General features: G+C 37.4%; 1 protein-coding gene across 17 annotated transcripts in view; it reads right to left on the reverse strand.

The window, feature by feature from the left end:
- CLIP4 (CAP-Gly domain containing linker protein family member 4) overlaps positions 1-20,450 on the reverse strand; it is a 100,263-nt gene that overhangs the window by 39,985 nt on the left and 39,828 nt on the right. For all 17 annotated transcript variants that reach the window (XR_012004578.1, XM_072770680.1, XM_072770686.1 and 14 more), the window contains exons 7-11: positions 19,495-19,731; positions 12,139-12,274; positions 5,795-5,932; positions 1,141-1,230; positions 205-348 (exon numbers count right to left, since the gene is read on the reverse strand). Coding sequence is in view for 16 of the 17 variants with exons in the window: in XM_072770680.1 (XP_072626781.1) it covers positions 205-348; positions 1,141-1,230; positions 5,795-5,932; positions 12,139-12,274; positions 19,495-19,731 (745 nt within the window). In the remaining variant the exon portion in view is untranslated. The remainder of the gene's footprint in view (positions 1-204; positions 349-1,140; positions 1,231-5,794; positions 5,933-12,138; positions 12,275-19,494; positions 19,732-20,450) is intronic.

Raw genomic sequence — 20,450 nt, forward strand, 5'->3', positions numbered from 1 at the left:
GCAGGGAGACCAAGGACGCTCATGGGGGGCAGTGGGGAATAGGGGGGACGGGGGAGGGGGGCAAGGGAAAGACAGAAGAGGGCAAGTAGTTCAATCTGACTGAAGTAAAAGGTTCCTTCTACACATTTAAAAAGATCAAATCTACTTACAAACAAACCAAGATAAAAAACACCAAGAAAGCCTGGTTGAAAAAGCCATAGATACCAGCACTGGCTCTAGATGAGACAGACGGGCTTTTGCTCATTGTCTTCTTGTGATTGTTACGTGCATTCAGTTTCTTGGTGTAGCCTGGTTTGTGTTCCAAAGATGATGTGGAGGAGGAGCTGCTGATGGATCCAAGCAGAGTAACTAAAACAAGGTAAAGGAAAAGAACATATCAAAGGTTGGAAAACAAGAAGTGAACCAACAAGATGGCTTTCCAGGTAAAACCCTCTGAAGCTCATCCAGTTAGCTTTCTCCATTGTGGATTATCTAGTGTTGACTTAAGTGCCTGGTTTCATCCAACTGTGCCGTAATTCATACAGACAAGATTTTATATCCCAAGCAATTGTACTGTAAGGATTCGCGTTGGAGGAGGACACTCTCACGCAGGAGAGTAGCACCCATTGCCAACAGAAACCGACGACTTCCCTGTTCTACCCACTTTCTCTCTCACCTCCCACTTTAGATGGCTTAGCAGAATCTAACCTGATTTACACTTAAGAAGTCTCTTAATTTGTTTTAAGATAACAAAAAGGTAGTGTTAAAATGTTTTGAGCCAACCTGAAGGCAAACAGGAATACTCTTCAATGTTCTATTCGTGTTCTATTCACCGAATGATTTGAGAGCTGACAACCACTTTAAACATTTTTACCAAGCTGTCTACACTGTGATGTTTTCTTTTCATCTCTCTTTTAATTTAACCTGGTAGCTCTCTAATCTAAGTGTACACAGATGCACCACACAGCATTTTATAACCAAAGTCATGTTTACACTTTATGATGTGCTGCTTAAGGTATTTCCAAGGGTAATTTTTTGCTGCAATGATTTTTCTCTTAAAAACTTTAAAACTTAGCCCCCATAGAAGCTTTATCACTACATTACTTTAAAGTTCCATCGGAAAATTAAATTTTTAGAATGAGAGTTATAAAATTATTTTACCATCTTTCTCTGTTACAGGTTTCGATTCGTCACCAGGAGGCAATGAAAGTGTTGATTCAGAAGCACTGTCTTTTTTTGAAGTCATTAATCCTAGCAGAGAGAAACAAGACATTTTCAACAAGAAAGAACTTCGACATTAAACGTACAAATGTGCTTACTTTTTAAAGCACAGACATCCCTCATCATCTAAATCTTATCCGTTTCTGGAAACACATTGGATAGTAAATTCACAGATAGCAGGGGCCAATCTAATATTTCAATATGTAAAGAGGGAGGAAAGGGGGGCACCTTGGTGGCTTAGGTCATGATCCCTCAGGGTCCCAGGATCAAGTCCCTCATCAGGCTCCTCACAGGGAGCCTCCTTCTCCCTCTGCCTAGGTCTCTGCCTCTCTGTCTCTCACGTGAATTAAAAAATAAAATCTTTAAAAATAAAAATAAATGCATTCCTAGCCCCTCTGAAAACCTCAATTTCCTCCATCACCACTCAAGTCTCTTTCAGACCTATTTAACAATCCACAAAGGAATTCTAAATACTATAAAACAGTTAAAGCCTAGTTACCTAGTTGTTTGACACCTTATACACTCATTAGTGTATCTGCACAATGCCAGCAAGTACAGCAAACCTCACACAACTGAAGGACAACCATCGTACACTCACCAGGACTTGCAGACAACATATAGAATTCACTCATATGTGTGCAAATCATTTGTATTCAGATAATGAATTCTGGGTAAAAAGTTTTGCAAACCATTGTAGCCACTAGTCATGAAAGTGAACGTGAGACAGTAAGAAGCCCTGCACTCTCTGCCACTGACACTCTGAAAATGATGGCTCCAGTATCACCACACACAAGTCTCACAAACAGACTCACTTGAAAAAAAGAAAAAGCCCATGAGTAATACTTTGCCTTATGAAGGCTTCTGTTTCCATTCGGCAGATCCAAATTATTTAAATCAGAAACCTAATGGACTTTACCCAGTTTTAAATTCCATCAAGTACCCATTTCAATTCTTCTCAATTAGGAAGTGTTTGAGTGAAGGATGATACCCGGCACTCCGAGCATCACCTGTGTGAACAAGACATGGTCCCAGCCCAAAAGAAGCACCTTTTCAATCCAGAATGGTAGAATGATGTGAGCATGAATAACTAAAATACGAGAACATTTATTGATAAGCACTAACACAGAGGAAAGAGACAATAGTTTTGGCTACAAAGATAAATTAATGCCTCATCAAGGAGATCAAATTCTGAGATGGGTTCTGAAGGACAGATAAGACTTCTTCAGGGGCGCCTGGGTGGCTCAGTCAGTTAAGCATCCGTCTTCGACTCAGGTCATGATCCTGAGGTGCTGGGTTTGAGCCTCGAGTTGGGCTCCCAGCTCAGTGGGGAGCCTGCTTCTCCCTTTGCCTCTCGCTCGTGTTCTCTCTCCCAAATAAATAAATCCAAAAAAACCAAAACAAAACAAAACAGACTGCTTCCAGAGCATACTTGGAGTTATGGCCAGAAAGAACTGAAGGTAGGCACTGTAGATGGATGAAAATAAAAGAAAAATCTTAAAGACAGAGTTAGAGACAGATGAGTAGCATGGCTGGAATAAAGAGTAATTTTGGGACATGGTAGAAGTAAAACTGGATAGACAGGTCAGAATGAAACCTCAGAGGGGGACAGGGCCAGGTAAGGACCTGGGCTTCTGATGGAAGGAATGGGCCTCTCTGATGGAAGGAATGGAACTCTGATGGAAGGAATGGGCCTCTGATAAATAGAAGGCCTCTGATGGACTTGGTGAAGGAGGGTTGGCATGAACAGAGCGGGGAGTAACATCACCCTGACAGCATAGCTTAGAAGAAAGTGAGAGCAGCAGAGGCAAGAAGCATGGACCAGGGAGAAGTTCTTACAATAGGTGGAATGAGGACCAGAATGACAATGGCAGGAACTGAACAGAGGAATGGGTAAGAGAGACAGTGAAGGCACCCCACAGAATGCACCTCTTATTTTTCAGTTATATTTTTCAGTTTTAAGATATCCATTTGGACCTTTCTTATTTGAATTTTTTAATTAAGTCACTGGAGATTCACATGCAGTTGTATAAAGTAATACAAGGATATCTCTTGCACACTTTGCCCAATTCCCCAAAGGTAACTTTTTACATGACTATAATAGAACATTGCAACCAGGATACCAACACTGATATAATCCACCAGTCTTAGGATGCCCCAGTTTTAACCATACTCATTTGTGTGTCCGTGCACATGTGCATGTGCACTTATATATCACTTGGTTCTTTTCTATATCCTCATTTCTATGAACTTTCTTTCCACTTGTTTCAAGAGTATTAACCTTAATTCTTAAAGCACGGTTATAATATATTCTTTAAAGTCTTTATCTATGTCATGTCTGTGTCCTATCAGGGTTGGCAACCTTTGGTTGTCTTTTTCCTTCAGAGATATTGAGATTTTCCTGGTTTTTCATATTTTGAATAATTTTGAATTGCATCCTACACATTTTGAATATTATGTTGTGGTCTTATTTAAGTCTTATAGAGAATGTTTGTTTTGTATTATCAAGCAGTCAACTCAGTCCAGTTCAGGCTGGACATCTCTACCCACCTTCTGTGCACTGTATTCCAATGTCAGTTGAGTTTCCAAAGGCTTTTTGGGATCTTTCTCACTTGTACCATCCAGTAGTACCTGGGATCTGGGCAGTGGAGACCAGAGACCAAAGCCTATATGGTCAGATCCACATGCAAAACTTGAGAGCAAGCCAGGAGTTCACACCCAACATTTTGAGATTGCTTTGTGAGCTCCCTCCTCTCCATAGTCTCCCTGCCCCTTCCCTGTGTCCAGAGGCACCCCTTCCTGATATCTGGGCAGGATACCTAGGCTTTAGTATCCCTGCTTTGTCATAGTCTCCTGGGACTGACTCTGCCTCTAGGAACAAGCAGTGAGAAAAGAGAAGACAAGCTATTGGGAATCCATCCACATTCCTGGGACCACAGTTTCTCTGGTCAGAGAGAAGTGTTCCCCTCCCTTGGGATTTCAGGTGCCTTGCTATCTACTGCTGCTATAACACCATGAAGGACTGCCTAAGGACTGTCGTGGGAATGACCAAAAGGGTAAAAAGAAAAAAAAAAAAAGGGGGGGGGGTGATTTCCTCTATTTTCTATCTAGTAGAAGACCCTTCCTTGAACTTTAGATCAGAAATAGAGGGCTTCTCTTTGGGCCTTCTTTCCATAACGGCTGTAAACTTCTGGGTTTCAGGTTAAAAGACCATTTACAATTGCATCAAAAAGTATGAAGTGTCTAGGAACAGACCTGAGAAAACTGGTATAAAATAGCTGTAGAGAAAATCAGAAATCCTATTGACATGTTTTTAAAGGACCTATTTAAATAAAGCAATATTCCAAGCTTAAAACTAAAAGACTGAATATTGTAATGATGTCAGTTCTTCCTAAATTGACTTATGATTTATTTTTTTAGCATTTTTTTAATTTAAATTCAATTTGCCAACATATAGGGTAACAGCCAGTGCTCATCCTGACTTAATGGTTTAAATGCAATAAAAATTCAACAGATATTTTTAAAAATAAACTTAAAAGCTAATTCCAAAATTTATATGGAAATGTGGATTTACAAGGATCCAAACAGCTAAAGCACTATTCAAGAATAAGGTAGGAAGCTTTCCTCTACAAGACATCAAGATTTATTTTTTTTAAACTATGGGAGTTATGAAGTACAGACTGACACAGAGCTATTTAAATAACTCAATGGAAGAGAGTGGAAAGGCCAACCAATTCTTGGACAAAATCCTTGAATCATGGCAGGAAGCCTGTCTGCTTCAGCCACTGATAAGTTAGCAAGTACTTCCCGAGCACCTATTTTATGCTATGTACTACTCCAGTGAATACAAAAGCACAAAATACTCTCACAGTCCATTTTAAATTTTAAAATTCTGCTGAGAGAATAAAAGATCTGAACAAATAAAGCAATTGGAGGACAAGACCCAAGCTAACAAATAATTCTGTGGTAGGGATACAAGTGTACAAAAAGTTAGAATGGAGGCATAGAAGTGATCTGGGTCACCAGGGAAGTTTTCTTAGAGAAATAGCATATGAATAAGGAGGTAAAGCACAGCTAGGACTTCCAAAGGCAGAAGTCAAATTACTGTATTCAGAGAAATAGCACGAGACAAAGTATGGAGGGAAGAGAAGGACTCAACTTCAACTATGAAGGTATCCAGAGACTCCCTTATATACAGGAAGGACTCGGACTGCCAGTTTAAAGAGTTGGGACTTCTTCTGATTAAAAAAGAAGTCACTAAACTTCTTGAATAGGTGAGAAACCTAAAGCTAAAGCTAGTTGCGTTTACAAGGCTTTATTGGAGGTATAAAATCTAGCTTGGAAGTTAGACTAAGGGGTGATGAAGGGATGCATGTGATAGGAAAGAAAAGAAAGGAAAAATGTAAAACTCTCTTGTCAGGAATGAAAATCATAAACCATGAGACTGACATTTAAAAACACATAAGGTGCAGATTTTATTAAATGCAGGTTCCACAGTTATCTAACAAAAAAATGTGTGAAGCACATTAAATATAAGGCATTCTGCAAATGAAATAAAAACACTGAAGAAGAGATTTAACTCTCTGGTTTGACCTACCAGTGTTCACTTTTGACGTGACATGAGCTACATCGATTTTCTGGGACCTGATGAGAGGCACAGTTTTTCCAGAAGTGTGTGCTACATTCTTCCTTCGATCTTTTGCTTTACTTATCTTTGAAAGAGGTGCAAAAATACCTGAGAGAGGGATGCAGAGCTTGAGTTAGTGTTAGGCAATTAAAAGTACATCAAATAAAAAGGTAAGTACAACCATTTGGTAATATAGATCTTTAAATTATTTTTTAGTGCCTACCAGGTGTCCTGTAGGTAAAGACAGGAAAAAAGTAAGACGCAGTACTTGTCCTCAGAGAGCTTACAATCTAGTTGTCAAGATAAACAACATACACGGTAATTTAAGAATCACATAAAAGATGCACCATCAGGTATTACATGAAATTCAGGGAAAAGAGAAATGAGTGAAGGTAACAGTTTTCCATCATAATGATTTCTGACTAAGCTACCGGCAAATAACAGAGCACTTTACAGTATAAGCACTTTTATCTGTGTCACTTTGTGTCTCCTTTAACAATATTCTCCCCACATGACAGTTTTTTATGTCATGTCCTATCTCTCTTCCAGACTGTACACCATTGGAAGACAAAATTCAAATGTTACTCATGTCTGCATTTCCCACACTGTACCTAATTTCAGTGCCTTACACACAGTCGAGACATAAAAAAAATATTCTTGAGTATAAAATGTAATCCTCCCAAAAGGGCTAGCCCTCAGCTCCTGACAGTCAGAAACAGTACAGTTTGTGTGCTGGGGAAGGGAGGCATACAGACCAGGGAAGGGGGGCTGCCCATCTACAGCAGGCTGGAGTATAAAATTCCATTTAAGAAAGGAGTTTATCCAGGCAGTAAAATGTCCAGTATAAATAAGTATGCACAGACATCAGAGATAGTGAATATAGACTATAAATACATAGATTATCTGGCTAAGATATTTAAAAAGAAAAAAAAAGTCATAATGTGTATATCACACTCTTCCATTGGGTGTTTACAATTTAACAAGGACACATTATGACTAGAATGTAATATATACATTAAAAACAACTTGTTTTGGAATGCCTGGGTGGCTCAGTGATTGCGCATCTACCTTTGGCTCAGGTCATGATCCCATGGTTCTGGGATCGAGTCCCACATCGGGCTCCTGCAGGGAGCCCGCTTCTCCCTCTGCCTATGTCTCTGACTCTCTCTGTGTCTCTTATGAATAAATAAATAAAATCTTTAAAAAAACTTGTTTTAAAATAGTTTGTAGAAATGCTCAATAATCAACAAACAAAAGTGCTTTGTTAATAACTAAAAAGGGCTAACTATATGACTTTCTCTACTGATCATGAAATGCTTTCCTCCCTCGATTCTACATTACTTTCTCCTGATTTTCCTACATCTTCTGACTTATCCACAATGTTCTCTCTTCTCCCACTTATCACATTTTCCTTGAGTTTCTATTCTTTTCTCTAATTCTTTTCCTTGTCAAATACACACACAGACACACACACACACACACACACACACACACACAAAACAATGTGATGATAGTTACAACAAATTGCCAAAGGTTGGAAGACAGAAATTATTTTATATTCTAGAAATATAAATTCATACAATCTTATTGGAAGACAAAAATTCTGACTGAATCCGCTTTGTGGCATCAGTTATAAGGAAATGCTTAGAGATGTGCACAAAAGTTACACAGTTATGTTTTTATGTTATAAGGAAAAGATAAATTTCCAGAGCCAAAACAATTTCTAGTTTACTACTATGACTCAATTATACTTTTGGACATTAATCAGGAAAAAATAACCCAAACAGGAGGAAAAGACCGTATACATGAATATGTCATCATTGCAATATTATTCATAAGTAGGAGAAAACAAATATCTGGCAACAGGATCACCAATAGGTAAAACAATAAAAGTCGTAGAGAAATATAGAAAAGTATGAAAATTAAATCAAGAAAATAAAAATGAAGTTATATATCTAATTACATTATGATTTATCTGGAAAAGATTTTGTGTGAGTATAAGAAAGACTGCAAAAACTGCAAACCAAAACATATTTATGAGAACGGACTACTCTCGATTTATCTAATTTGTCATTAATATCAGAATACTGTTCTTTAATGAATGTTTTTTTCTTAATCTGAGGACAGTTATGTGGTTTTTTTTTCTTTCAAGGTCTTAAGAAAATTTCTACATAATCTTATTCCACATAATATCTTAGAAAGTAAATATTTAATTCTATGGCTTTAAAGGATTTATATAGTATGTGAAACCTCACCTATGTAAGTTCTCATTCTTCTATTTTTTTTAATAAAATGAATCATTTGGGAGAATCTATACTAAATTTGGAGCAATGACTGACTACAACCAAAGCCCAAAATGCACGCAGAATATGGATTAAAGTTCCCTGTAACTAACTCATGCTAATCAAAGTACCAATAGGCCTTTTCTCAGATCTTGACATATAATTGTACAGCTTAACTAAAACAAATACATAAGAAGGATTATTTTTAAAGAGAAGAGTAATGAATTTCTAGATAAACATGGCCCATTTTATTATACCACAACTCTTCCCAAAACACCACCAAAATATTAATTAGTTAGGAATAAAAACAATATAAACTCTAAAAAGAAAATGATAAACAGGAGAAAAAATACTAAAAGCTTCCAAAGAGAAGTAAAAGGTCAAAAACAGAAGAAAGATTTTAACACTTCTACATAGCAACACTGGAAGCTCAAGAGAGTAGTGGGCAAACTAAGAGCCTAGCAACCACATCCTGCCTACAACCTCTTTTTGTCAAGTTCTACTGGAATCCATATGTTTACACACTGTCTACAACTGCTTCTTCACTACAATAGGAGAGCTGGATAATTGAACAAGAGACTGTGTGGCCCTTAAAGCCTAAAATGTTTACTCTTGCCTTTTACGGGAAAAATTTGCCAAACTCCATCAGACAATAGAATATAACCTTCAAAATATTGAGAATATAAATTCCAACCTAATGTTCCTTTTCCCATCAAACTATCATATGAAGTAAAAGGGTAGAAATAAGCATATTTTTAGAATGGAAGATTTCAAAACATTGATCTCCCACAAGTCCTTTGTCAAAAGCTACTAAAGGATGTGTTCCACCAAAACAAAGAAGTAAACCAAGAAAAAAACTGACTTAGAATAATGAAAGCACCCAATCTTTCTCCTCATAGTATGAAGTCAGTAGGTGTTTAAAATCAGAAAAATCAGGGGTGCCTGGCTGGCTCAGTCAGTAGGCATGTGACTCTTGATCTTGGGGTTGCAAGTTCAAGCCCCAAGTCTGGTGAGGAAATTACTTAAAAATAAAATCTTCTAGGGGACCCTGGGTGACTCAGTTGGTTAAGCATCTCCCTTCGGCTCAGGTCACAATCCCAAGGTCCTGGGATCAAGCTCCAAGTAGGGCTCCCTGCTCAGTGGGAAGTGTGCTCCTCCCTCTCCCTCTGTCCCTCCCCCTGCCTGCTAGGGTCTGAGCAGGGAAAGGATGAACAGGCAGAGCACAGGGGATTTTCAAGGCAGTGAATAGATTCTGTATGACACTGTAATGAGAGAGACATGTCATTAAGCACTTATCCAAAACCACAGAATGTACATTAACAAGAGTGAACCCCAATGTAAACTATGGACTCTGAGTGATGATGATGAGTCAGTGTAGGTCCCTCTATTTGCAGGAAGGTCCCCACCGGTGAAGGAACACTGACAATGGGAGTCACTCTGCATGCATGGGAACAATGGGAACAGGGGATACACAGGAAATTACTCCACCTTTCTCTCAATTGTGTTTTGAACACAAACTGCTCTAAAAAAAAAAAACTTAAACATTATTTTAAAATGTCTACAATTGAAAAAAATCTAATATGTGTTGAACAAAATAGTTCTGAAACAGACTATAGCATTTATAAGAATTTAATTTATACTAAAGGAAGCAAAGCAAGCCAAGGAAAAATGACAGAGTTAGAGAGAGAGAAAGGGAAAATACAAAACTGTTGCTGAGAAGAGACAAATTCTTTGGCTTCTGCTTAGTCAAGGCAACTCCCATTTTTACATAATCCAACACATGAACCTTGCCCCCCAAAACTCGCCTTTAAGCATGTAAAAGGGACAGAAGCAGGGTCCTTGGGGTATCCGGCTTTGTCCTCATCAAGTATGCTTCTCCTTGGGATGATGAGATTTTGGGGACAACATGCATTCTGTTACAATCTAAGCATTTCCCATGAATCTGATTTACATCTGCCCTGTGTGTTGCTAGTAGTTTTGATCTTGCCCTCAGTCTCCTTGACAGTTGCCAAAATTAGCTAATAGAGGAAAATTAAAATTAAATTCTTAGTTCCACATAACTAATCAATATGTTCCAAATGGGTTAAATTATTTAGTGTAAAAAGTAAAACACTCAGAAGAATAAAATATATAGTTTTAAATTAATCCTTGGATTAGAAAGAACTATCTCAGCATACAACCAATGTAAGAAGTTATAAAGAGAAAAAAAAAAGAAGTTATAAAGAAAAAGTCTTTTAACTACATAAAACTCTATGCCAAAACACTTGAAATGAAGTTCAAAGGCAAATGATAAACTGGGCAAAATATCTGTAATAACTCTAAGAGTTTAATACCTTAAATATGTATTTGTTTTCTAAAGTTTTTTAAAACCCACTATCTCAATTATATAATGAATATATAATATGAACAACTATTTCTTGGCAATTGCCAGGATAACACACACACACACACGTGTGTGTGTATTATATATATATATATTATATATATAATTACATATGTGTGTTATATATGTTATTATATGTTATATGTGTTATATAATATATATTTTATATAATACACACATGTGTTATCCTGTGTAATACACATATATCTTATATATACATATACAAATATATATATAAAATAACAAAACATTTTAAGTGTTTTATTTTACCACAAAGAAATATGAATTCAAACAGAAATTTTTACCCATTAAATTGGAAAAATTAAAGGAAATGGAGCCATTAAAAATCACATTTTCAAACAATATTTAATGATTTGGAGGAATTCTAATAACATGTCAAATAAAAATGCAAAATATATAACTATATATAATCCAAAGTTTGTGAAAAGAATTAAACAGAAGAAATATACGGGTGATTTTATTTCCTCCTTTTATGTTTTTCAAATTTTATACAATATCTTTATAAACAAATGTTTTTTATGTTTTTATGTTTTTCAAATTTTATACAATAAATATCTTTATAAACAAAAAAATTAATAGATCAAACAATCATTTTCAGTTTATCACAAAAGGAAAGTGGTAATTTTGATAAATTTATAACAGCTAACCAATAGCTACCATTTGCTGAGTGCTTACAGGGAATCAAGCACTATTTGAAGTGCTTTATACATTTATCAACATATTTGATTCTCATATGAACTCTTGAGGTATTATTAGCACCATTTTATAGAAGACAAACTGAAGCACAAGGAGAGAATTAAGGTCACATAGCTGGTAGGTAGAAAAGCTGACTCATACCCAAGCAGTCAGACTCCAAGCAAGGACTTCAGCACCAGATCAGAGTGCCTCCCTGTGGAGCTATAATTGAAATATTGTGCAACCAGGGAAGTTAATGTTCCAGAAGAATATTTCATGGCAAAGAAAAATCTTTACAACATAGCAAGTGACAAATTTAATTCAATGTCAAGAGGTGTGTGTGCATGTGTGTGTGTGTACAAGAAAGAAAGAATATGAATTTAAACAAACATCTGTCAGAAAAAGAATCATCCCACCTCAAGAATACATTATAAAGTTGGCCTCACTTGCTTTTCCAAGGTTCCAAGTTTGTCAACCCCCAGGGCTCTGTACTTCCTTGATAACAAAGTCCCTCCCTCAGCCATAAAAGCACCTGAGCGGATTTATAGGAGGATTTGTACTCCTAATGAGACACCATTTCCCAATCACTGCACTGCTCATAGCAAGAAAAGGCAGCCCCTTCATTAACTACACAGGTAACGAGAAGGAAAGTTTTACTTAAAAACAATAAAAGAGTAGGGGTGCCTGAGTGGCCCCGTTGATTTAGTGGACTCTTGATCTCAGCTCAGATCATGATCTCAGGGTCATGAGTTCAAGCTCCACACTGGGCTCCAAGCTCTGTGAGGAATCTGCTTGGGATTCTCTCTCCTCTCCCACTGCCCCTCCCCGCTGCTTATGCTCTCTTTCTCTAAATAAATAGATGAAATCTTTTTTAAAAAATAATAAAAGTAAATAAATAAAAATAAAGTAATTTGACTATCTTAAATCATTAGGTTAGATAGTATCTATCTTACCATATTTGGGGGCACATTTAAAGTACTGGATTTTCCCAACACTTCCATTGTTTTTTCCTTCTGGTTCATCCAATTCAATGCCAGCCCACTGCCCACTTGCAAATTCAGTTGTTCCACAAAATCTTAATGTTCCAACCTAAAGAAAACATAAATCACAATAATTTTGAGGATTATTAGTAATTCTAAATGTGCTACTCTTGCAACTTTACCATGGAAGTTTTTAAAAACAATTCTCTCAAAGTAGACTTCAGAATAGGAATATTACCAGGGACAAAAAGAAGTGTTATATAACAATAAGAGTCAGTTCACCAAAAAGACATAAAAATCCTAAATCTGTATGCACCTACGAACTGATTTTGGAAAATTTCTAACTATTTTGAAATTAAACAATACACTCTCAAATAACCCATGATTAAACAGAAAATCACAGGGAAATTTAAAAACTTTTTGAATTGAGTGAAAATGGTAACACAATATATCAAAATTTGTAGGATGCAACAAAAGCAGTACTTAGAGGGAAATTTATAGCATTAAACACTTGTATTAGAAAAGGTCTCAAATCAATTATCTAAACTTCCATTTTTAGACATTAGAAGGTGAAGATCCAAAGCAAGCAGAAGGTAAGAAACAATAAATATAAAAAATTAAGAACAGAAAAACAATAGAGAAAAATCAATGAAACCAAAGGCTGGCTCTTTGTAAACGTATATAAGGTTAATAAACTTCTATCTGGGGACCAAGGAAACTAAAGAAAGAAGACACAAAATACACACATCATGAATGAAAGCAGACATTATTACATTCCCTCAGTCATTTAAAGAATAGTAAAAAAATACTTTGAACAATCCTTTGCCTGTAAATTTAACAAATTAAATAAAATGGGGAACCCTGGGTGGCGCAGTAGTTTAGCGCCTGCCTTTGGCCCAGGGCGCGATCCTGGAGACCCGGAATGGAGTCCCACGTCGGGCTCCCGGTGCATGGAGCCTGCTTCTCCCTCTGCCTGTGTCTCTGCCTCTCTCTCTCTCTCTCTGTGACTATCATAAATAAAAAAATAATAAAATAAAATAAAATAAAATAAAATAAAATAAAATAAAATAAAATAAAATAAAATAAAATAAAATAAAATAAAATAAAAATCCCAATTTCTTGAAAGATGCAAACTGTCAAAGCTCACATTTGAATTGAATTTGTAGTTTAAAATTTGCCAAAAAGGGGCACCTAGGTGGCTCAGTCAGTTAAGCATCTGTCTGCAGCTCTCCTGGGATCAAGCCCCTCCTCGGGGCTCATCAGGGAGCCTGTTTCTCCCTTTCCCTCTGCTGCTCCCCTGCTTGTACACTCTCTCTCTCTCATAAATAAAATCTTAAAAAAAAAAAAAAAACTTTCCAAACAACGAAAAACACTCTGACAGTGAATTCTACCAAAGAATTTTTTAAAGATTTTATTTATTTATTCATGAGACACAGAGAGAGAGAGAGAGAGAGGAAGAGGGAGAAGCAGACTCCATGCAGGGAGCCCGACGTTGGACTCCATCCTGGGTCTCCAGGATCAGGCCCTGGGCTGGAAGTGGCGCTAAACTGCTGAGCCACCCAGGCTGCACTCTACCAAAGAATTTAAAGAAAAAATAATCAATTCCTCACAAACCTAGTATATAAAAGCAGAAGGATTAATTCTCAACTCATTCCCAGCATTACCTTGATACGAAAACCAGAAACAAGGATCCTCAACAAAATAAGAGCAAATCATATGCAGCAATATACAGAATCCAGTAACATACAGCAAATCAAATCCAGCATCATGACCAAGTAAGATTTATCATGAGAAAGCAAGGCTAGTTCAACATTTGAGAAGTAATCAATATAATTTATCATATTCACAGACTGAAAGGAGTAGAAAGAAACTTACTCTCTCAACATATACATAAAAAGGTTTTAGAAAATTTCAACATCTTTCATGATAATAATAATTTTTTTTAGGGATGCCTGAGTGGCTCAGTGATTGTCTACCTTCGGCTCAGGACATGATCTCAGAGTTCTGGGATCAAGTTCTGCATTGTGCTCCTTGCATGGAGCCTGTTCTCCGTGTGCCTAGGTCTCTGCCTCTCTCTGTCTCTCATGAATAAATAAAATCTTTAAAATAATAATAATAATAATAATAATAATAATAATAATAATAATTTTTAAGACTCTCAGTAAGCCAGGATTAGACAAGAACTTCCGCAACTTAATAAAAGATACCCACAAAGTCTACAGCTAACAATTATCATACTTAATGACGAAAGGCTGGGTTTTCTCCTTACTATTGGGAGCAGGGCAAGTTTATCAGTTCTTACTGCTTCTGCTCATCATTATACTGGAGGTCCTAGGCAACGAAATTAGGCAAGAAAAAGAAATGAAAGGCATACAGATTGGAAAGAAATAAAACTGTCTCTATTCAGACAACATGATAATTTACATAGGATATCCCAAAGAATCCACAAGCACTCAAAAAAAAAAAAAAAGGCCAAAAGAATTAATAAATTTAGCAAAGTTACCGAATGTGTGGTCCATATACAAAAATCAACTGCATTTCTATATGAAACTTCCAAAACACCACCATTTATAATAGCACCAAAGATCATGAAAAACTTAGGTATAAACCTAATAAAATATAGCAATATCTAAATGCTTAAAACTATGTTTGGCAAAGAAGAAGTCAAACTCCCACAATTTGCAGACATGATACTCTATGCAGAAAACCCAAAAGAATCCACCAAAAAATAGCTAGAACTCATACATGAATTCAGTAAAGTTGCAGAATATAAAAACATATGTGCAGAAATCTGATGCCTTTCTATGCACCAATAGGAAAGCAGTAGGAAAAGAAATTAAGGAATTGATCCCATTTGCAATTGCACCAAAAACAAGATACCTAGGAATAAATCTAATTAAAGAAATAAAAGATCTGTACTATGAAAACTATAGAACACTTATAAAAGAAATGGAAAAGGACACAAAGAAATGCAAAAGCATTCCATGCTCATGGATTAGAAGAATAAATATTGTTAAAATGTCTATACAACCCAAACCTATCTACACATTTAATGCAATCCCTATCAAAACACCACCAACATTTTTCACAGGGCTAGAACAAACAATTCTAAAATTTATACAGAACCACAAAAGACCCCAAATAGCCAAAGAAATTCTGAAAAAGAAAAACAAAGCTGAAGGAATCATGATTCCAGATTTCAGGCTACATTACAAAGCTATAGTCAAGACGTACAGTACTGGCACAAAAACAGACACATAGATCAATGGAACAGAATACAGAACCCATTAATGTACAGCTATACATATATATACATATATACATTATATATATATATATATATATATATATATATATATATATATATATATATATATATATATATAATGACCAGCTATATGGTCAACTCATCTTCAACAAAGCAGGAAAGAATATCCAATGGATAAAAGACAGTCTCCTCAATAAATGGTGCTGGAAAAACTGGATAGCAACATGCAGAAGAATGAAACTAGGCCACATTCTTACATCATACACAAAAGTAAATTCAAAATGGATGAAAGTCCTTAATATGAGACAGGAAACCATCAATATCCTAGAGGAAAACACAGGTAGAAGCCTCTTTGACCTCAGCTGTAGCAACTCCTTACTATACATGTCACCATAAGCAAGGGAAACAAAAGCAAAATGAACTATTGGGGTCTCATCAAGATAAAAGCAAAAGAAAAAAATCAACAAAACCAAAAGGCAGCCCACTGAAAGGGAGCAGATATTTGTAAACAACATATCTGGGCAGCCCCGGTGGCGCAGCAGTTTAGTGCCACCTGCAGGCCAGGGCATGATCCTGGAGACCCTGGATCAAGTCCCACGTCAGGCTCTCTGCATGGAGCCTGCTTCTCCCTCTGCCTATGTCTCTGCCTCTCTCTCTCTCTCTCTGCATCTCTATGAATAAATAAATAAAATCTTTAAAAAAACATATCTGATAAAGGGTTAGTATCCAAAATCTATGAAGAATTTATTAAACTGAACACCCAAAAACAAATGACCCAGGTAAGAAATGGGCAGAAGACATGAATAGCCATTTTTCCAAAGGAGACATTCAGATGGCTTACAGACACATAAAAAGATACTCAATATCATTCATCATCAGAGAAATACAAATCAAAATCATAATGAGATACCACCTCATACCTATTAGAATAATTAAAATGAACAACACAAGAAACAACAGATGTTGGCAAGGATGCAGAGAAAGGGGAGCCCTCTTACACTGTTGGTGGGAATGCAAACTGGTGCAGCCACTCTGGAGAGCAGTATGAAGTTCCTCAAAAAGTTAATGACAGAACTAACCTACAATCCAGCAATTGCACTACTAGGTATTTACCTAAAGGATAACAAAAATACAGATATGAAGGGGTATGTACACCCCAAAGTTTATAGCAGCATTATCAACAACAGCCAAACTATGGAGAAGGCCCAAATGTCCATCAACTGATTAATGAAAAAAGAGGTGTGGATATATATATATATATATATATATATATATATATATATATATATATATTTATATACACACACACATATATATATATCCCACACATATATATGTGGAATATTACTCAGCCATCAAAAATGAAATCTTGCCATTTGCAATGATGTGTGTATTATGTGTGTATATGCTAAGTGAATAACGTGTATTATGCTAAGTGAAATAAGTCAGTCAGAGAAAGACAAATACCATATGATTTCACTCATATGTGGAATTTTAGAGAATAGATGAATATATGGGAAGGGGGGAAAGAAAAAAGAGAGAGAGGGAAACAAGCCAAAGAGACTCTTAACAATAGAGAACAAATTGAGGTGGATGGAGGGAGGTGGGTGGGGGATGGGCTAGATGGGTGATGGGGATTAAGGAGGGTACTTGATTGTGATGAGCACTGGGTGTTGTATGTAAGTAACAAATCACTGAATTTTACTTTAGAAACCTATATTGCACTGTATATTAAATACCTAAAGGGTTTTTTTTTACATTTTACTTATTTATTTCAGATAAAGCAAGTAAGAAAGCACAAGGGTGGGATAGAGGAAGAGAGAGAAACTGACTTCTCACTGAGCAGGAAGCCTGATTCAACCAGATCCCAGTACCTAGAGATCATGGGATCATGGCCTGAGTCGAAGGCAGATGCTTAACCAACTCAGCCACCCAGGCAACCCTTAGCTACCTAAAATTTAAATAAATAAATGCTTAAAACTATAAAAATAACAAAACAAATAGAAAACCTATAAAATAGAGATATGTTACACTTGTGACGTTTTTTATTTATTTATTTGAGAGAGAGAGAGAGAAAGCATGAGCTGGAGGAGGGGCAGAGGGAGAAAGAATTTCAAGCAGATGTCACACTGAGCACAGAACCTGATGCAGGGGCTTGATCCCATGATCCTGAGATCATGACCTGAGCAAAAATCAAGAGACAGACACTTCACCAACTGAGCCATGCAGGCATTTCTATTGTGCCTGTGTTTTAAAGACTCCATATCTTTAAAATAGCCATTCTCCTCAACTGATCTATGTCAACACAACTTCATTCAAAATCCCAGCAGGATTTCTTTGTATGACTTGAAATCCATAAGCTGATTCTACAGTGTACATGGAAAGACAAAGAAACTAAGAAAAATAAAAACCTGAAGCATAACAACATCTGATTGTAAGACTTACTATAAAGCTACAGCAATCATGACAGGGTAGTACTAAAGAAAGGGTAACCACTGGACCTTGGAGTAGAATAAAATCCAGAAATAAAAAAAAAAAAAAAAAAGAATAAAATCCAGAAATATACCCATACATCTAAGGTCAGGTGACAAAAGGGTAGGGGCAATTCAAGAGAGAAAGAATAGTCTTTTCAAAATATGGTGCTGGAAGAATCAGATACAAAAAAGAGAGAGAAACTTTAAACCTAGTACTCTACAAAAGTTAATTCAAAATTAAATATAAAACTAAATGTAAAATCTAAAACTATAAACCTCTGGGAGAATATCTATGTACTATATCTTCTACTGTCCTATGACACTGTAGAAAATTTCTTAGCTATGCTAAACACACACAATCCGTCTAAGGAAAAGTTGGTAAAACGGACTTCATCAAATTTAAAACTGCTACTCTTTGAAAGACATTCCTAAGAGGATGAAAAGGCAAACAACAGAATGAGAGAAAGTATAACAGAAGCAAGATTGGCTGTGATACAATCAAGTTAAACCCAGCTAAATGGGACATACACGTTCAGCTTCTACTTTTGTATAGCTTTAAATTATCCAAAATAAAAAGTAAAATAAAACAACAGAATAACCCTTCTAAATATCCATTCTTAGACATAGCACAGGAATACTAGAGAGGCTGAATATTAATCCCAAGCTTTTTTTTTAAAAAAAAGCTAACAAATGTCCTATGAATATATTCTTTTGGAAGCTGGTAAATGTCATTCTCAACACAATCGTTTGTTTGGAGTTTACCTTCCTCTTTGAAGCACTTTTCTCAGTAAATCAAACTTCTAGTTTTCAGCATTTTCTGAGAAACCTTTTGTCACCTTCCCACAAGCCCACCCAAATATTTACATCTAACTGTGTCAGGAAATAGGACTCCCCATTCCATTCTCTATGATGAACCCAGTTCCCTAGTAACTCCAAAATTAAAGAAAATGGAACGGCCCTTCCATATGAGGTATTAAAAAAGAGAGAATGGCAACAAGAGTGCCATAAGAACACGGGGGGGGGGGGGTGGCACGGAACAGATGCACCTGGAGCATCTTCAATAGGCCAGGGCAAGGGGGTGGGTCCCCTTTTCCATGTGCATTTTCTATTATAGGTTGAAATAATATCTAAGATTCTTCTATTTATAGGATCTCAAGACCAAACATCTATGAATGGTAAGAGTCTCCTTTGCTCCAATGCTCCCAGGCAGTCCTGGCGGGGGGGGGGGGGGGGGGGGGGGGAACCCCCTGAGGGTGGCAGTGGGGCTGCAGGGAAACCCTCCAGGCTCAGCAATGGCTCAGCGCCTGCCTCCAAGTACACTCAGCAGCACTACATACTCCCCTCTCCCCACCCCAACAGAGAGGCCTTCACTATTCCACCCAAGGAGCTTATGTTCTTAGGTCATACTTCACGGTGAGCAGGCATCTCAGTTTCCCCATTTTCATTAAGTATGTTTCTGTTTACACATTGCCCTTTTTTGAAAACCTCAAAATTCTGGCCACGCCGGTATGTCTGCAGCCGTGGCACACGGGCCACCCACACTGCGACCTCGGACATGGCTTCGGAGACCACAGTTACTTCCCCTACCTTCTGTCCGGCGATAACCACGCGATCCCCCAACTTCAGACCAAGGGACGTAAGCATCGCCCTGCTGGTGATGCGGTCACAGTTTGGAAGCAGCGGCTTCGAGATCTCGCACGACAGGGGCGCCGCGTCCAGCAACATCTGCTTGATTTCTTTAGCAGTTGCGGCGGCATCGGCCATCTCTAGGGGCATCTCCACAGGGTCCGGGACAACATCAGCAGGGATCTGTCCTTTGTCGTTCTACAGATACAGAGAAATCCGTATCACCGACAGCTCGATGCAGTCAGACACATTTTTAAAAATAAAAGTCAAAAAATTTTTGAAATTTAAAAAAAAATTTTTTTGAAATTAAATACATTTGTCGTGTATATTTAGTCAAACAATTTACTGAACATCTACTCCATGCCAGGCACCACTCTAAATGCTAATGACACCACGGTGAAGAGAAAAAGCCCTGTCCTCAGCACACCTTCTGGGAGGAGAGGAGGGACAGACTGCGAACAATCAAACAAGTAAAACATATGGTATATTACATTGAGTGGTGAAAAGTGGCAGGGGGGAAGGGACGGGTGGGGGAGGGACACCAGGAGAGTGGCGTGTGTGCATGCAGAGCAGCTGCAGGAAGGTGCAATGCTAAGATGCAGGTACGCAGAGGCCCAGGGAAATATGGGAGGACTAGACAGGCTGAGGGGTCGGGGGAGGCAGCCCAGGTTCAGGGAAGGACAAGTGCGGAGGTCATGAGTGGACAGCATGCCTGGCTGCACAGGTTCAGAGAAGGCGGGTTCAAAGACAGAGGTCATGGCACTCACTGGCCTCCCAGACCCAGATCCAAGACTCTGTCCACTGTGCCACAGCTGCCGCCACGGCTGTGGGACCTCACCTATCCTGCCCCCTCATGGAGTGACTCAGATTTCAGGAGCAGAAATTACAGTTTCAATACTTCTAAAATTCAGGCTATA

The sequence above is a fragment of the Canis lupus genome, chromosome 12 (genome assembly GCF_048164855.1).
Source record: "Canis lupus baileyi chromosome 12, mCanLup2.hap1, whole genome shotgun sequence".
Taxonomy (NCBI): Eukaryota; Metazoa; Chordata; class Mammalia; order Carnivora; family Canidae; genus Canis; species Canis lupus.